The 16290-nt window shown below is 40.0% G+C and overlaps 1 protein-coding gene across 1 annotated transcript in view; it reads left to right on the top strand.

The window, feature by feature from the left end:
* Window positions 1–13831, top strand: part of FNTA (farnesyltransferase, CAAX box, subunit alpha) — a 29870-nt gene extending 16039 nt beyond the window's left edge. The window contains exons 4-9 of the mRNA XM_082608868.1: window positions 2813–2917; window positions 8074–8200; window positions 9830–9978; window positions 11773–11835; window positions 12743–12914; window positions 13196–13831. Of these exons, the coding sequence (XP_082464994.1) occupies window positions 2813–2917; window positions 8074–8200; window positions 9830–9978; window positions 11773–11835; window positions 12743–12914; window positions 13196–13318 (739 nt within the window). The 3' untranslated portion in view covers window positions 13319–13831. The remainder of the gene's footprint in view (window positions 1–2812; window positions 2918–8073; window positions 8201–9829; window positions 9979–11772; window positions 11836–12742; window positions 12915–13195) is intronic.
* The last annotated feature ends 2459 nt before the right edge of the window (window positions 13832–16290 follow it).

Raw genomic sequence — 16290 nt, 5'->3', positions numbered from 1 at the left:
TGATACGAAAACCAGAAAAAGATATCACAAAAAAAATTATAGACCAATATCACTGATGAACATAGCTACAAAGATCCTCAACAAAATACTAACAAACAGGATCCAACAACATATTAAAAGGATCATACACCATGATCTAGTGGGGTTTATCCCAGGGATGCAAGGATTCTTCAGTATATGCAAATCAATCAATGTGATACACCATATTAACAAATTACAGAATAAAAAGCATATGATCATCTCAATTGATGCAGAAAAAGCTTTTGACAAAATTCAACACCCATTTATAAAAACTCTCCAGAAAATGGGCAAACCCATTTTCTGGAAATAATCCCATTTACCATTGCAACAGAATAAAATACCTAGGAATAAACCTACCTAAGGGGGCAAAATACTTCTACTCAGAAAACTATAAAGCACTGATGAAAGAAATCAAAGATGATGTAAACAGATGGAGAAATATGCCATGTTCTTGGATTGGAAGAATCAATATTGTGAAAATGGCTATACTACCCAAAGCAATCTACAGATTCAGTGCAATCCCTATCAAACTATCAATGTCATTCTTCACAGAATTAGTGCAAAAATTTTTACAATTTGTATGGAAACACAAAAGACCCCGAATAGCCGAAGCAATCTTGAGAAAGAAAAACAGAGCTGTAAGAATCAGGCTCCCCGACTTCAAACTATACTACAAAGCTAGAGTAATCAAGACAATATGGTACTGGCACAAAAACAGAAATATAGATCAGTGGAACAGGATAGAAAGCCCAGAGATAAACCCATGCACATGTAGTCAACCTAATCTATGACAAAGGAGGCAAGAACATACAATGGAGAAAAGACAGCCTCTTCAATAAGTGGTGCTGTGAAAACTGGACAGCTACATGTAAAAGAATGAAATTAGAACACTCCCTAACACCATACACAAAAATAAACTCAAAATGGATTAAAGACCTAAATGTAAGACCAGACACTATAAAACTCTTAGAGGAAAACATAGGAAAAACACTCTTTGACATAAAACACAGCAAGATCTTTTTTGTCCCACCCCCTAGAGTAATGAAGATAAAAGCAAAAATAAACAAATGGGACCTAATTAAAGTTAAAAGCTTTTGCACAGCAAAGGAAATCTAATCAAGACGAAAAGACAACTCTCAGAATGGGAGAAAATATTTGCAAGTGAAACAATGGACAAAGGATTAATCTCCAAAATATACAAACAGCTCATGGAGCTCAATATCGAAAAACAAACAACCCAATTAAAAACTGCATGGAAGACTTAAATAGACATTTCACCAAAGAAGACATACAGATGGCCAAGAGGCATATGAAAAGATGCTTAACATCACTAATTATTAGCAAAGTGCAAATCAAAACTACAGTGAGGTATCACCTCACACCAGTCAGAATGGCTATTAACAAAAAATCTAGAAACAGTAAATGCTGGAAAGGGTGTGGTGAAAGGGAACCCTCTTGCACTGTTGGTGGGAAGGTAAATTGATACAACCACTATGGAGAACAGTATAGAGGTTCCTTAAAAAACTAAAAATAGAACTACCATATGATCCAGCAATCCCACTATTGGGCATATACCCTGAGAAAACCATTATTCAGAAAGAGACATGGAACACAGTGTTCATTGCAGCACTATTTAGAATAGCCAGGACATGGAAGCAACCTAAATGTTCATCAACAGATGAATGGATAAAGAAGATGTGGCACATATATACAATGGAATAGTACTCAGCCATAAAAAGAAACGAAATTGAGTTATTTGTAGTGAGGTGGATGGATCTAGAGTCTGTCATACAAAGTGAAGTAAGTCAAAGAGAAAAACAAATACCGTATGCTAATACATATATATGGAATCAAAAAAATGGTACTGCTGAACCTAGTGGCAGGGCAGGAATAAAATCGTAAACATAGAAATGGACTTGAGGACACAGGGTGGTCGGGAAACTGGGGCAAAGTGAGAGTAGCATCGACGTGTACACTACCAAATGTAAAATAGATAGCTAGTGGGAAGCAGCAGCATAGCACAGGGAGATCAGCTCGGTGCTTTGTGACCACCTAGAGGGGTGGGATGGGGAGGGTGGGAGGGAGGCTCACGAAGGAGGGGATATAAGGATATATGTATACATATGGCTGATTCGCTTTGTTATACCGCAGAAACGAACACAGTATTGTGAAGCAATTATGCTCCAATAAAGATGTATTAAAAATTATTTTTAAGTTTTTTGTCTCATTATGTATTGAGTTGGAATATTTTGAAATTTTGAAGTAAAAATAGACTAGAACTAATCATGTCTTTAGGGAAAAGGTTTTTTAATGATTTGACTTCACCTGTGAAGAAATTAAAGAGAAACTTGTTTCATTTATAAGTAGCATTTTTATGGTGGTTCTAAAAGTAAAATATATGATAATGTTTGTAATGAAATTAATTTATTATATGAGTAATGTATCTAAATGAACAGGTTATACCATATGGGGAAAGAGATGTTTTTGATTCTTGTGTAATAGAACACTAGTAACCAGAGTATTACCTGGAAATAATCATTTGTTGGTTGTCTTTTCTTCTGTCTCACACTTGCTGCCTTTCACTATTTTGCTTCAAAATGCTTGATTCTTCCATTTATCAGATAGTTGTATGAGTTTGGACAACCACAAGCAGTTAAGTTGCTAAATGATTGGTTATATAGAATACCTACCAAAAATGTGTCTATGTTGCTGTCTTGTGACTTCATTTGATACTGTGGCTGGGCAATTTATGTGGAGTAATGAGACTTTGGATGCTTGATGTTTGCTGTAGGCATTTTCGGAGAGTTCTCTTAAAGTCACTCCAAAAGGATCTACACGAGGAAATGAACTACATCACGGCAATAATTGAGGAACAGCCCAAAAACTATCAAGTTTGGTAAGATGAAACTAGGAAGGAAATAAGTCACTATGCTAATAGTACCTGCCAGTGGGTGACAAAGCCATAGGGAATTGTTTGTTTCTTTATAATTGCAGTGCTTGCATTGGAGCTAATGTCACCAGTCGTAACAGTGTTGTTGGGAGTAACTGAGGTAACTTTACGTTGAGCGCTTGAAGTGGTGCTTGACCCGTAGTTAACACTCAAATGTTTGCTGCCGTAATTATTTCAGACTTCGATATTAGCACGTGATAGTACTAGAGTCAGGAAAATATTTGAGTGAAAAATCGGAAAAAATGTTTCTATTCAGTGTGTTATAAAATGACTCTCTGGTGTTTCATCTTTTATTCGTTTGTTTATTAAAAATTTTTTATTGGGCTTCCCTGGTGGCGCAGTGGTTGAGAGTCTGCCTGCCGATGCAGGGGACACAGGTTTGTACCCTGGTCCGGGAAGATCCCACATGCCACGGAGCGGCTGGGCCCGTGAGCCATGGCTGCTGAGCCTGCGCGTCCGGAGCCTGTGGTCCACAACGGGAGAGGCCACAACAGTGAGAGGCCCACGAACCCCCCCCCCAAAAAAAATTTTTATTGATGTTGGGGGTACAAAGATGAATGAGACACCGTCTAAAAGGGAAAAAGCAAATAATAAAACCAGTCATTTTACAGAGCAGTGTGAAGAATATAATGGTAGGGTTTTTTACAGTGTGTATTTGTTCTAAAAATTAAGCCCCTAACTTAGCTTAGACAAGAGGATGGGGGAGCAGGACAAGGTGGGGGAAAAGAGAAGTTATGGAACAGGAGGACAGAGAACAAATAGGAAAGAAAGAAAGAGTCCGGACAGTGCCCAGCATTCAGTGAGCCCCCCATGAATGGTAGAGACTGTGGTGATGGAGGTGGCGGTCAAGGAGGAGGAGGAGGAGGAGGAGACGAGGTGGCGTTGCCGTGGTCATGGTGAAGGAGCAGCAGCAGTGTGGTGTCCGTCAAGAGCTGTCTCCACTTCTGTGCCACTGACTGCCTGCTCTTCATGCAGGGCTTGCCTCCATTTGATGTTTGGTGTTTTTCCAGTGTAATGACTGGCACACACACCACCCTGTCTTTATGCCTGAGATTTAAGGATGATTTCTGAGAAGAAAGACTGCTGAGGCAAAGAGAATATTCTGGGGAGAAGAGACATGAAAGAGCTTGGTGCACTCCGGGAACTGCATGTAATTCATGTGATTAGAGTACATTTGGGGGCCCTAGGACGAGATCATAAAGGGCCTTATGAACATTGGTAAGGGTTTGGGGATTGATCTTAGCTACAGTGGAGAGCTCCTGACATTTTAATTAAGGAAGTAGTATGATTAGATTTGCGTCTTAGGAGCTTTACCCTGACAGCAGGGTGGAGGATAGCAGAACAGGCTCACAGTTCTGGCGGGCCATGGCAGTGCAGGAGCCAGAGGAGAGTGTGGTAGGGTATGGGAGAGAGAAGGGTAGATGTGAGAGAGGTTTTGGAGGCAGAAGCAACAGGCTTTGAAGTTAAACTTATCAGGGGAGTGACAGAGAAGAATGATGTCTATATTTTTGGCTTGACCATTGGGTGAATGGTGGTGCTGACCACTTGGGGAATTTTGGGAAACAAAGCAGCACATTTTGGGGAAAGAAGGGTGGATTCAGTACTAGACAAGTAGAATTTGATGTGCTTATGGAAAACCTGTGTAAGGGTGTCCGGTTGTCCAGTAAGTGACTGAAAAATGCTTCTCTGGAGAGGCCGTCACAGCTCTGGATGAGGACGCTCAGGGAGAATTAGAGAAGGTTGGGGAGAGAACACTGGTGAGCATCAGCGTCTGAGAGGCAGAGAGGTGGTCCAGGACGACTGAGGAGGGAAACCAGAAGCCAGCGTCCTCACAGAAACCAAGAGAAGGGAGAGCTTCAGGGAGAAAGGGGTGGGTGGCAGTATCAGCTACTGCTGAGAGGTCGAGGGGAGCGGGGGCTAGAGCTGACCCGTGGGATTATTAAGTGGGCGCTTGCCAGTGACTGGTCTGGGCACGAGCAGTCCTCCCACCAGGGGCGGGGCGGGGCAGGGCAGGGGTGGGAAGAGGAAATGAGCCCCGGAGCAGGGCTTGAATCGCTGTTGAGAAAGAAGATGGAGCAAGCGGCTGGTCACGGCTGTGTCTTTGGGTTTTGTTTTTCCAACGTGGCAAAGACTTCATGGTGTGGGGAGAATTACTAGAAAGAGAGAAGGTGAGAATTCTGGAGAAAAGGAGGCTAGAGTAAGGGCTTGCTTGGAGTTGGGAAGAGATCCAACACGTAGGTTAGCCTTAGGAGAAGGAACAGCTCCCCAGCTGTGGACACATGTGGAGAGTGAACTGCTCTCTGGCCCAGTTGGCTAATAATCATCTGCATGATCAAATACGGTCGTTAAGGAGTACAAACCATAAGTAGATACTTAATTTTCAAAGAATTAGAACATAATAGATCTGACAGTGAGTAACTGGCAAAGCATGGAAGTGCTAGCTCTTGTGGATTTCCATTTGTAGACTTTTAAACAACTACCTCTGTAGCTTCTTTCTTTGTAAGTGTATGATGGTTGCATTCCTGAGAAATTGCTTTATGAAAGAGTTGTTTTAGTGACAAAAGTGATTAGCTAGAGAGTTTCAGTCCCTCATTTAAAAGACATCGACCCTTCGGAATTAAGGTGCTTTTACATAAATATTTGGAGGTTATAGCTCCAGAAGGGAGTTCCCTGGTGGTCTAGTGGTTAGGATTCGGCACTTCCACTGCCGTGGCCCAGGTTCAATACCTGGTCGGGGAACTGAGATCCCACAAGCTGTGTGTTGCGGCCAAAAAAAAAAAAAAAAAGTCCAGAAAAGTACTTGAAGAGATACATAAACTATGTACCATTTTATCTTAAAAACAAATCCAGACATCACAAGCATTCTCAGCATTTGATTACATCTAGTTTTTGCTGAAGAGAAGTAGCTTCCTTTTCTGGACACTGCAGATTCTGTCATTAACACGTTGTCACCTATCGTTTTGAAAAAAAAATATAAAGACACCCAGAGCGGGCTTCCCTGGTGGCTCAGTGGATAAGAATCCACCTGCCAATGCAGGAGACATGGGTTCGAGCCCTGCTCCGGGAAGATCCCACATGCCGCGGAGAAGCTAAGCCTGTGCACCACAGCTGCTGAACCTGCGCTCTAGAGCCTGCGAGCCACAACTACTGAGCCCACGTGCTGCAACTACTGAAGCCCACATGCCTAGAGCCCGTGCTCCGCAACAAGAGAAGCCACTGCAATGAGAAGCCCGCACACTGCAATGAAGAGTAGCCCCCACTTGCCGCCACTAGAGAAAGCCCGTGTGCAGCAATGAAGACCCAACACAGCCAAAAATAAAATTTTAAAAATTTAAAAAGAAAAAAAGAAACCCAGAGCAGCTGCTGTTGGAAACTTAGCAGTTTTTAATTACGGTTCATTTTAAACTGCTCACTCCACTAGTTGCTATTGTAACTAGTCTAGTACAAGTAATGCAAATCCTGTATGCCAGGTCACTGTTTTTTTTTTTTTTTTTTTTTTTTTTTTTTTTTTTTTTTTTTTTTTTGCGGTATGCGGGCCTCTCACTGTTGTGGCCTCTCCCGTTGCGGAGCACAGGCTCCGGATGCGCAGGCCCAGCGGCCATGGCTCACGGGCCCAGCCGCTCCGCGGCATATGGGATCCTCCCAGACCGGGGCACGAACCCGTATCCCCTGCATCGGCAGGCGGACTCTCAACCACTGCGCCACCAGGGAGGCCCCAGGTCACTGTTTATTAAATGCACTTTGAAAATTTACGCTGTAAGCTCAAACCCCTGTATTTAATTCAATACTCTTTAAATCATAGAACATCAGAGAGAGCCTCTTAGTATTTTGTTCTGAGAAGTCATTTTGACACACTGGAGGACCTAATTCTTAAGTTTTTCCTGAATTATAGAATTTACCAGTAACCTGGAAAAATAAATTATTACTGTGCTCACTGACTTGGAAGACTTATTAAATTATTTGGAAACCGTTCCCTCTAGGATCTTCCTCTTGGTAGTATCTTGCCTTCTTAATATTCCCTAAGATGAATTTTCAGATTTTCCATGCATGTAGAATAGGTCACCCATTAAGCATTCAATCTTTCCCCTTTCCCCCATCATCCCTGCTCACTTTTAGTGTAATGAATACTAATGGGTTTTTTTAAAAAACAGCTTCACTGGGCTTCCCTGGTGGCGCAGTAGTTGAGAGTCCGCCTGCCGATGCAGGGGACACGGGTTCGTGCCCCGGTCCGGGAAGATCCCACATGCCGCGGAGCAGCTGGGCCCGTGAGCCATGGCCGCTGAGCCTGCGCGTCCAGAGCCTGCGCTCCGCAACGGGAGAGGCCACAACAGTGAGAGGCCCGCGTACCGCAAAAAAAAACAAAAAAAACAAAAAAAAAACAGCTTCACTGAGATACAATTCACATATCATGCTATTTACCCATCTAAGGGGTATATATGTGCAGCCATCACCACAGTGAATTTTAGAACATTTTCACTAATAGATTTTTTATAAATATTGCAGCTAAAGAAAATTATAAAAATAGAACCCAATAGAGAACTCTTAGAAGTATTTTCCTGGTACAGAAACTCCCCTTTTGACAAACTTGCAACTTGTCATAGCTACTTGCCAGAGAAGAAGTGAATTCCATTCTGCCCACAAACTGGTAGAATAAGTTGCTTGAATGTTGGCACTTAGGACTTAAGGAAAGCTGGCAGCATGCTGATAACCAGAGGGGCTTCCATACTTCATAAAATAGTATCACATTTCCCATAATCTCATTGTGATATCTGGGCATGTTGAAAAATTCTTTCACAGGGTATTGTGGTTGTCAAGAGATAACTGTACTTTCAGATTTAGCTTGAGATAAACCTTCTTTAAGCTCTTACTATCTGGTTTCATTTTACGTGCAAATCACTGTTTTATGTTTCTCAGCTGTTACTTAGTGTTCTGAAATTTTTTCTCTTAGTGTTTATTCTGTAGTACCTTTTCTTTCTAGTAGAGTCTTGAGAATTAGAGATAAATTGCTGTTTCTTGAGTGTCCCTCCACATCACCTAACCCATGCAGCAGATACTTTCATTTTGGGGTAAAATTAACACGAAACTTCTTCTCTCGACTTTAGGCATCATAGGCGAGTGCTAGTGGAATGGCTGAGAGACCCATCTCAGGAGCTTGAGTTTATTGCTGATATTCTTAATCAGGATGCAAAGAATTATCACGCCTGGCAACATCGACAATGGGTTATTCAGGTATTGCCTTTCTTGTGTTTTACAGATTTTTATTTTTTTAACTGAATTAAATAATTTAATTACTATTAAATTGTAGTATACTTAAACTGAAACACATGTATAGATCATTACAAACAATATATAATGATTAAGAATTATTCAGATACTTAATTAAATCTGACATCCTTCATATTGGTTAACCTTTATAATCTCTTTGGATATGTTGGTGAGTAACTTCACATTAAAGAAGAATAATAGTGACTTTTAAAATACTTTTTGGATTGAATTTGTGTCACGTATTTGCTAGCAAATTGAATAGAAAAAGTAGTTGTAAATTTTTAATACAGCTGTGTTATTTTAATTAACAAGGACATATTACATATTAAGGTTTTACATGCATAAACTTTGAAATATGATTTTACGGTAACTGTTGTATATTTTATTTCTGCCCACTTGTTAAAATTTTATGCTAAGTCCTGAATAGAAGAAAACAGTTATGGGACTTCCCTGGCGGTCCACTGGTTAATATTTCGCCTTACAATGCAGGGGGTGCAAGTTCGATCCTGTTCAGGGAGCTAAGATCCCCCATACCTTGGGGCCAAAAATCAAAACATAAAACAGAAGCAATATTGTAACAAATTCAATGACGACTTTTAAAAATTGGTCCACATCAAAAAAATCTTTAAAAAAAAAAAGAAAAGAAAATAGTTATAACTCCCACTCTGGGCATTTTTATTTATTCCAGCAAACAATTGTAGTGTTGTGTCCAGTGAATTTTTTCCAGGAATTGCTACTTTCTGCACTGTTCATTATACCAAGAGTATTTCACCAAAAAATTTATTGCTTAAAAATTTAAACTTTTCCAAATTTGATTAAAGGAATACATTTTGTAAAGACATTTAGTATTTTTATTTTTTTATGAAATTCTAGTTTTTTGCTAGTATCAAATAAGCAATATATCTCCGTTAGCTTTTTCATAGTTAATGTCCCCAACTTTTGCAGCATTTGTACATTTTGACCTTTTATTCCTTTTTCAAATTGTCTTTGTTGGTTCTCTCCATAATTTTTTAAATTAAAACAGCTTTGTAATGTAAAAATTTATATCTAAATCCAATTGTATATTTATCTACATGTATTTTAGCATTTTTGAATACTTCCCTTTTACTTAATATATGTAATAATGTCAAATCACATCAAATTAATATACAGTAGTACAGTTAATCATTGTCTTATTACTGAGTTTGGTTTTTTTCTTCCACATTTTTACCGTAAACAATGCATAAGCATTTAGTTAGATATACTTTCTTTTTTTTTTCTTTTGATTTAATTCTTTAGTTCTTGGGTCAAAGTTAAAACACGCTGCTTGGTATCTAAATTGTTTTCCACAAGATGGTACTGAATGACAGCCACTCTGGGTGCTCACCATCACTTCCTAATTTTTCCTTCCTCATTGCCATTCCTCTGTCTTTGATGACTTTTCTTTCCCTGCCATTTCCTTGACCTTCAGCATCCCTCTCCTCCAAATATGTGATGAGTCCATGTCTTCAGTTCTACCTGCTTAGCTTTGCTGAAGTTTTATTTATTTATTTTTGTTGTTAATAAATGATAGGACATTTCTAATTGGATGTTTTATTTTGTATTTTCTTTTAGGAATTTAAACTTTGGGATAATGAGCTGCAGTATGTAGACCAGCTTCTCAAAGAGGATGTGAGAAATAACTCTGTCTGGAACCAAAGATACTTCGTAATTTCTAACACTACGGGCTACAATGATCGTGCTGTATTGGAGAGAGAAGTCCAGTTAGTAATCTTCACTTGTTGACTCATCAAAAGAATATTTGTGTGCCTACCACGTCTCATGTTACTACTGAGATACAGGGCATAAAGGCGTTGGGATACAGCCAAGATCAAGATTGCCCCAATCCTACCCTCATGGAAGTAATAGCACAGAATACTTAGGTGAAACCTATAATGATAAATTTACGAATAATATAGTGTATAGCAGCAGTCCCCAAGCTTTTTGGCACCAGGGACTGGTTTCGTGGAAGACAGTTCTTTCACGGACCGGGGGTGGGGTGGGGCCGTGGCGGGAATGGTTCACGTGGTAATGTGAGCGATGGGGAGTGGTCCACTGCCTGGGGGTTGGGGGCCCCTGGTGTATAGTAAACCTTTACTTTGTAGTGCCTTAAGTTTCTTAAAATATTGTTGCTACTGTAGATTGAGAAGAACTCAGATTTCATAGTGTCTAGGAAGCTTTATTTTAAAACTATCTCATTAAATTTTAGATAACAGTCCCCAGAGTGCAGGGTTTGGGCCAATGAGTCTTTGTGGTCCTGTGCATTACAGGATGTGTGGCTCCATTCTCAGCGTTTATGCCCTATATCTCAGTAGTAAACCCCTCCCCAGCCCAAATCGCCCCCAGTTGAAAACTGCTCTAGCATACAAAATGCTGTTACAAGATCTAGAAATTTCTGAATTGGCATGAATTTCTATATTCTGTCCCTAAACCTCTTTTCTGACTTTGTCTCATTTGTCTCAGTGTCTTGTGTGAAATTTGAATATGTTTATTGTCTTTATAGCCTGATGAGATTATAGTCATACTTTAATTATAAAAGTTGTTTCAACAGCTCCTAGGAAGAGCTGATTTTATGGTACATCTGCCTGTCATCTCCCTTGCCCTTACTTCTGCGTGGATCAGGGCAGTTGGCTCTAATTTTATCTGTTCTATATATAGGGTTCTGGTGATTTAAATTTTAAAAAAGCACACACACGCAGTCTCCAGTCTAGTGTCCTATATTAACTCTCTTCTCCAGGCTTCTTTTTTTATAATATTCATAATTTTGGTAATGCTGAATGAGTTTATTATTACTTTCTGTGAAAAAAAATGCCGTTAAAACAGCACTGCAACAAAACTAAGATTACTAAACTTTAGTCAGTCACTAACTCATTTGAGCAAGCATATAGTGAAGCAAAGTTCTGTACTTCCCTTGGAATTTTTTGTAACTGGATCTAAATTACAATTAATAATCTGGTTAAGGGGAAGAGAAAAGTAGGGAGCGTCCATTTGGAATGGAATCACATCATAGTTTGCAGGTACTCTTGTTTTGGAATATAAGAAATATGCAGTTGTTGGTTTCTTGTTTTTATTCTTTGTCTATATAATCTCCATGCTTGTCTATTTTTTATTATAGCTTCCAAGATTATTTAGTTCTTTTTCAATGAGTCATGATTCTTCTGGCATAAGTAGATCTTAGACATTTTCCCCAAGATTGCTTCAGCAAAAAAAGGACAGTCTCCTTGTTGTGGCTGACATTTCCTTCAGAGGGAAAGCCTAAGTGAAAGGAAGTCTCCAACATTAACTTCTTTTCCATTTGTGAACTGAGCCTTCGTATTACTTTGTAAATAAGAATTGACCATTGCAGCCACGAGGGAGTCTCTAATTCAGATATAACCCAGGGAGGTACCAAGTCCACCAGCAGAGATCAGTGAAAGCTCATGTCCAGGTTGTGCCCCCATCATAGGAAGACTGCTTCTCATTAGTGCACTGCTCTTGCAGAGTTACACACATGTTTATTTGTGTTCTTTTTCTTACAGGTACACTCTGGAAATGATCAAACTAGTACCACATAATGAAAGTGCATGGAACTATTTGAAAGGGTAAGAGGTTGTTTTTGCTTTTTTTTTTTTTTATCCTGCTAACGTGAGTCATCGTGGAATATGTTCCATAATCAGATTCCAAAAGGACACTAAAGACTTTTCCGTTTTTCTGGATCTAAGAGCAGAGGTGTAACAGCGTTACGACAACACCCAGGAACAGTACCTCCGACCCTTTCCTTAACCTCCCAGGCGCATACCAGCACAGTGTTTAGAATAGTCCATGAGTAGACAGTGACAGCAGTTTAACTGCATTTATGAATCCTGGGGTCTTCATGTCACAGGACGGAATACACACACCGGTTTCTGTTCAGCTCAGGATCACGGGAAGATAAGACAAATCACTTACAAACAGATCGCACAGACGCATAGCCACCCTTTCTGTTGTCATTTCCGGAGATCACCTGTTACAAGTCTCACTGCTTAAATCAGCAAGGTTTCTCTTGCCACTGACATCACCCGGCTCCTTGTCAAACTTAAGGGTCTCCAAGGAAACAGGCCCAGAGAGCACAAAGCATGGAGCTGTCACATTTGGAGATCTGTCACAGGTTGGGGCCTATAATATCTGGAGAGCTAAAGGGATGAATAACCATCTCAAGACACAGAAGTGTCTCTCCTGTTTTTTTCCTTCACTTTTAATTTTAAGAAAATGGAGTTTTTTTCCTTTAATTTTATATGTTGCAGTTTGACTTACAAATGATTATGTTTAAACTTCATTATTCTTTTTAGCTAATTTTACCCAGCTCTTAATTATGCATGATAAAGCTCACATTTAATTTAAAAATTTCATTTCATTTCAACCTCATTCAAAATGTTTCCTTTTCTTGCTTATATTACAGGGGTCATTTTCTCTTGATCTTTCTACTATTTTTGTTCTTCCTTCTAAAAATCGGGAATAATTTTTTTTTAGGATTTTGCAGGATCGTGGTCTTTCCAAGTATCCCAACCTGTTAAATCAATTACTTGATTTACAACCAAGTCACAGTTCCCCCTACCTAATTGCCTTTCTCGTGGACGTCTATGAAGACATGCTAGAAAACCAATGTGACAACAAGGAGGACATTCTTAATAAAGCATTAGAGGTAAGCTGGCAGGACTCAGCGATTTCTTCTTGGAATCTCAAAGCTGGGTCTGCCCAGCGACACGAGAATTCACGCCCCTTTCAACACAGCCACTCAGAATTCCGTGCGGGGCTGTCCTGCTGTTTAGGGTGACACCCATATCACTAGTGCACATCGTATGTGACTCTAGTCGTGTATCTCATTTGATCACGACCCGAATGAAACTGTACTAGTCCAAATGCATTTGCCCTAGGGATTGAATTACACATTTCCTTTAATGAATTTTTGTTGTTCATTTTCAGTTATGTGAAATCCTAGCTAAAGAAAAGGACACTATAAGAAAGGAATATTGGAGATACATTGGAAGATCCCTTCAAAGCAAACACAGCACAGAAAGTGACCCACCTACAAATGTACAGCAATAACACCATCTAGAAGAACTTGATGGGATGCTTTTATTTTTCTAAGAGACTCTAACGCAGGAGTTAAAAACCAGAGCGATCATCCCCTTTGCCTGTGGTGTGAAACGTACATTACACGGGCACTGCTTTTTAACATGAATCCAGTGTGATGCTCCTGGGGTGCTGCTGCTGTTCAGACTGGTTCTGAGTGATTTGATTCTTGTTAAGCAGAGTGATTCAGGGGAGGGAGGAGAAACAGGAAGTCCCCGGAGGAACTTGGTAGCCTTTCAGCATTCACTGTAACCCCGTAGCAGCAACTGCCCTAAACGGTGTATGTGTCAGGATTTGCAGCGTTAATGTTTGCAGGCAACGCGTATGTAAAGGACGTGAGTCACTTACATTTCAGTTCAGAAAGCAGGGAGTGCAGTTGTTCCATTAGAGCTGCTCTGCCATACTCACAGTACCTTGCTATCACTGTAACCAACTAATGCCAAAAGAATGGTTTTGTAATAAAATTATAGCTGTATCCTAAAACAATGCCATAGTGGTTTGACTTTTTTTTTTTTTTCTTTGCTCTACGCGGGCCTCTCACTGCTGTGGCCTCTCCCGTTGCGGAGCACAGGCTCCGGACGCACAGGCTCAGCGGCCATGGCTTACGGGCCCAGCCGCTCTGCGGTGTGGGATCTTCCCGGACCGGGGCACGAACCCGTGTCCCCTGCATCGGCAGGCAGACTCCCAACCACTGTGCCACCAGGGAAGCCCCTGACTTTTTAAATAGCATTTAACTATATACAGGGGACATTGTCTCAGCTTAGAAAAGCAATTGAGGAAGGATATATTGCTATAAAACTGAAGAAACCAGAAACATGACTATGTTAAAGGAAATGTAATTAAAATGTGAAGTGGTCGGTTCTTGACTACAAGCAACAAAATTCACTCAAGGTGGTTTAAAACTCACAGGGTTTATTGAGGTATATAGGTAGCTCACAGAATAATTACCCGATCTTCTGAAATATGTCCCAAAACCCCACTGCAGAACTGGAGCATCACATCGCTGTTGCCTGTGCTGGGATCAGGAACTGCTGAGTGAGGCCGCCAGCTCCATGTCCACCTCCACCACCTTCCACGCAGGCTCACCTGCTTCCCTTCCCACAGGACGTGGCTCCAAAGTAAAGGCTCACTTTAGTGCATCTGATTGGAAAGAACTTAAAGGACATTGAACACCCTTAACTGCAAAAAGGAATCTGGGAAATGTAGTTTATAGCTTTCCAGCCTCCACGCTTCAGGAAGACATGCTAGAAAGGAGTTGAAGGTTGAACAAGCGAGTGTCTGTGTACCTGCATGTAATTAAATCTCACCTTATCAATAAAGAATTTTTTTTCAGTGTTCAAAGCACCAGACTATAACTAAAGAAATTATATAGAGTAGAATAGGGAATTCCCTGTCAGTCCAGTAGTTAGGACTCAGCCCTTTCACTCAGGGGCCTGGGTTCAATCCCTGATCAGGGAACTAAGATCCTGCAAGCTGCGTGGTGCAGCAAAAAAACAAACCAAAAAGAAAAAAAAAACAGTTATCTCAAGAATTCAGAAAATAACGATATATATTTTTAAATATTTATTTATTTGGCTGCACCACATCTTAATTGAAGCATGTGGGACCTTTAGTTGCAGCATGTGGGATCCTCAGTTGCAGCATGTGAACTCTTAGTCGTGGCATGTGGGATATAGTTTCCTGACCAGGAATCGAACATGGGCCCTCTGAATTAGGAGCACAGAGTCTTAGCCACTGGACCACCAGGGAATTTCCACAATATTTTTTTTAAACAAACTTTTTTTTTTTTTCTGGCCATGCTGCACAGCTTGTGGGAACTCCCAATAACAGTATTTTAATAATTCCTGGAGAAACTACCGTATGACCCAGCAATCCCACCCCTAGGCATATATCCAGAGAAAATCATAACTCAAAAAGACACATGCACCCCAATGTTCACTGCAGCACTATTTACTATAGCCAAGACATGGAAGCAACCTAAATGTCCACCAACAGAGGAATGGATAAAGAAGATGTGGCACATATATATAATGGAATATTACTCAGCCATGAAAAGGAACGAAATAGTGCCATTTGCAGAGACGTGGATGGACCTAGAGACTGTCATACAGAGTGAAGTAAGTCAGAAAGAGAAAAACATCGTATAATATCGCTTATCACATATATGTGGAATCTAGAAAAATGGTACAGATGAACTTATTTGCAAAGCAGAAATAGACACACAGATGTAGAGAACAAACATGGATACCAAGGGGGAATGGGTGGGGTGGGATGAATTGGGAGTTGGGATTGACATATATACACTACTATGTATAAAATAGGTAACTAATGAGAACCTACTGTATAGCACAGGGAACTCTACTGAGTGCTCTGTGGTGACCTAAAAGGGAAGGAAATCTAAAAAAGAGGGGATATATGTATATGTATAACTGATTCACTTTGCTGTACAGCAGAAACTAACAATATTGTAAAGCAACTGTACGCCAATAAATTAAAAAATAAACACTAATTAAAAGACCGGTCTGATTAAAAACAACAACAAAAAAACAAAATAACTAGGATAATGGTGAAAAAAAATTCCTTGAGAAAATATACTTTGTGGGTATTTAACATTTTACATGTCAGTTTTTGTTTTTAGACTCCAAAAATCTCTGAATTTATATTTGAAATTTTCATAAAGTGTCATCCCTATGTAGACAATTTCAAAGGTGTCATGAAAAAAAATTGTACATAAAAGTTTTCATAAGATGGCATTTACTCTCAGAAACTACCTCGTCAGTGTCCCCAAACTGATTAGATTCAGGGCTGCTGACTCAACAAAGCTCGTAAGAGACTGTTTAATAAAAAGCATAATGGCAGTTTACTAATTTACACTGAGAAATGTAACAGGCGGACCAAGCAATTGCATCAGCCTAGCCACTTAGCATTTTCTGCCTGAAGTTTAA

Source organism: Mesoplodon mirus (assembly GCF_964341445.2).
Source record: "Mesoplodon mirus genome assembly, chromosome: 20".
Taxonomy (NCBI): Eukaryota; Metazoa; Chordata; class Mammalia; order Artiodactyla; family Ziphiidae; genus Mesoplodon; species Mesoplodon mirus.
Note: the sequence above shows the minus strand (reverse complement) of the source record. Positions and strands in the feature narration are given on the sequence as shown.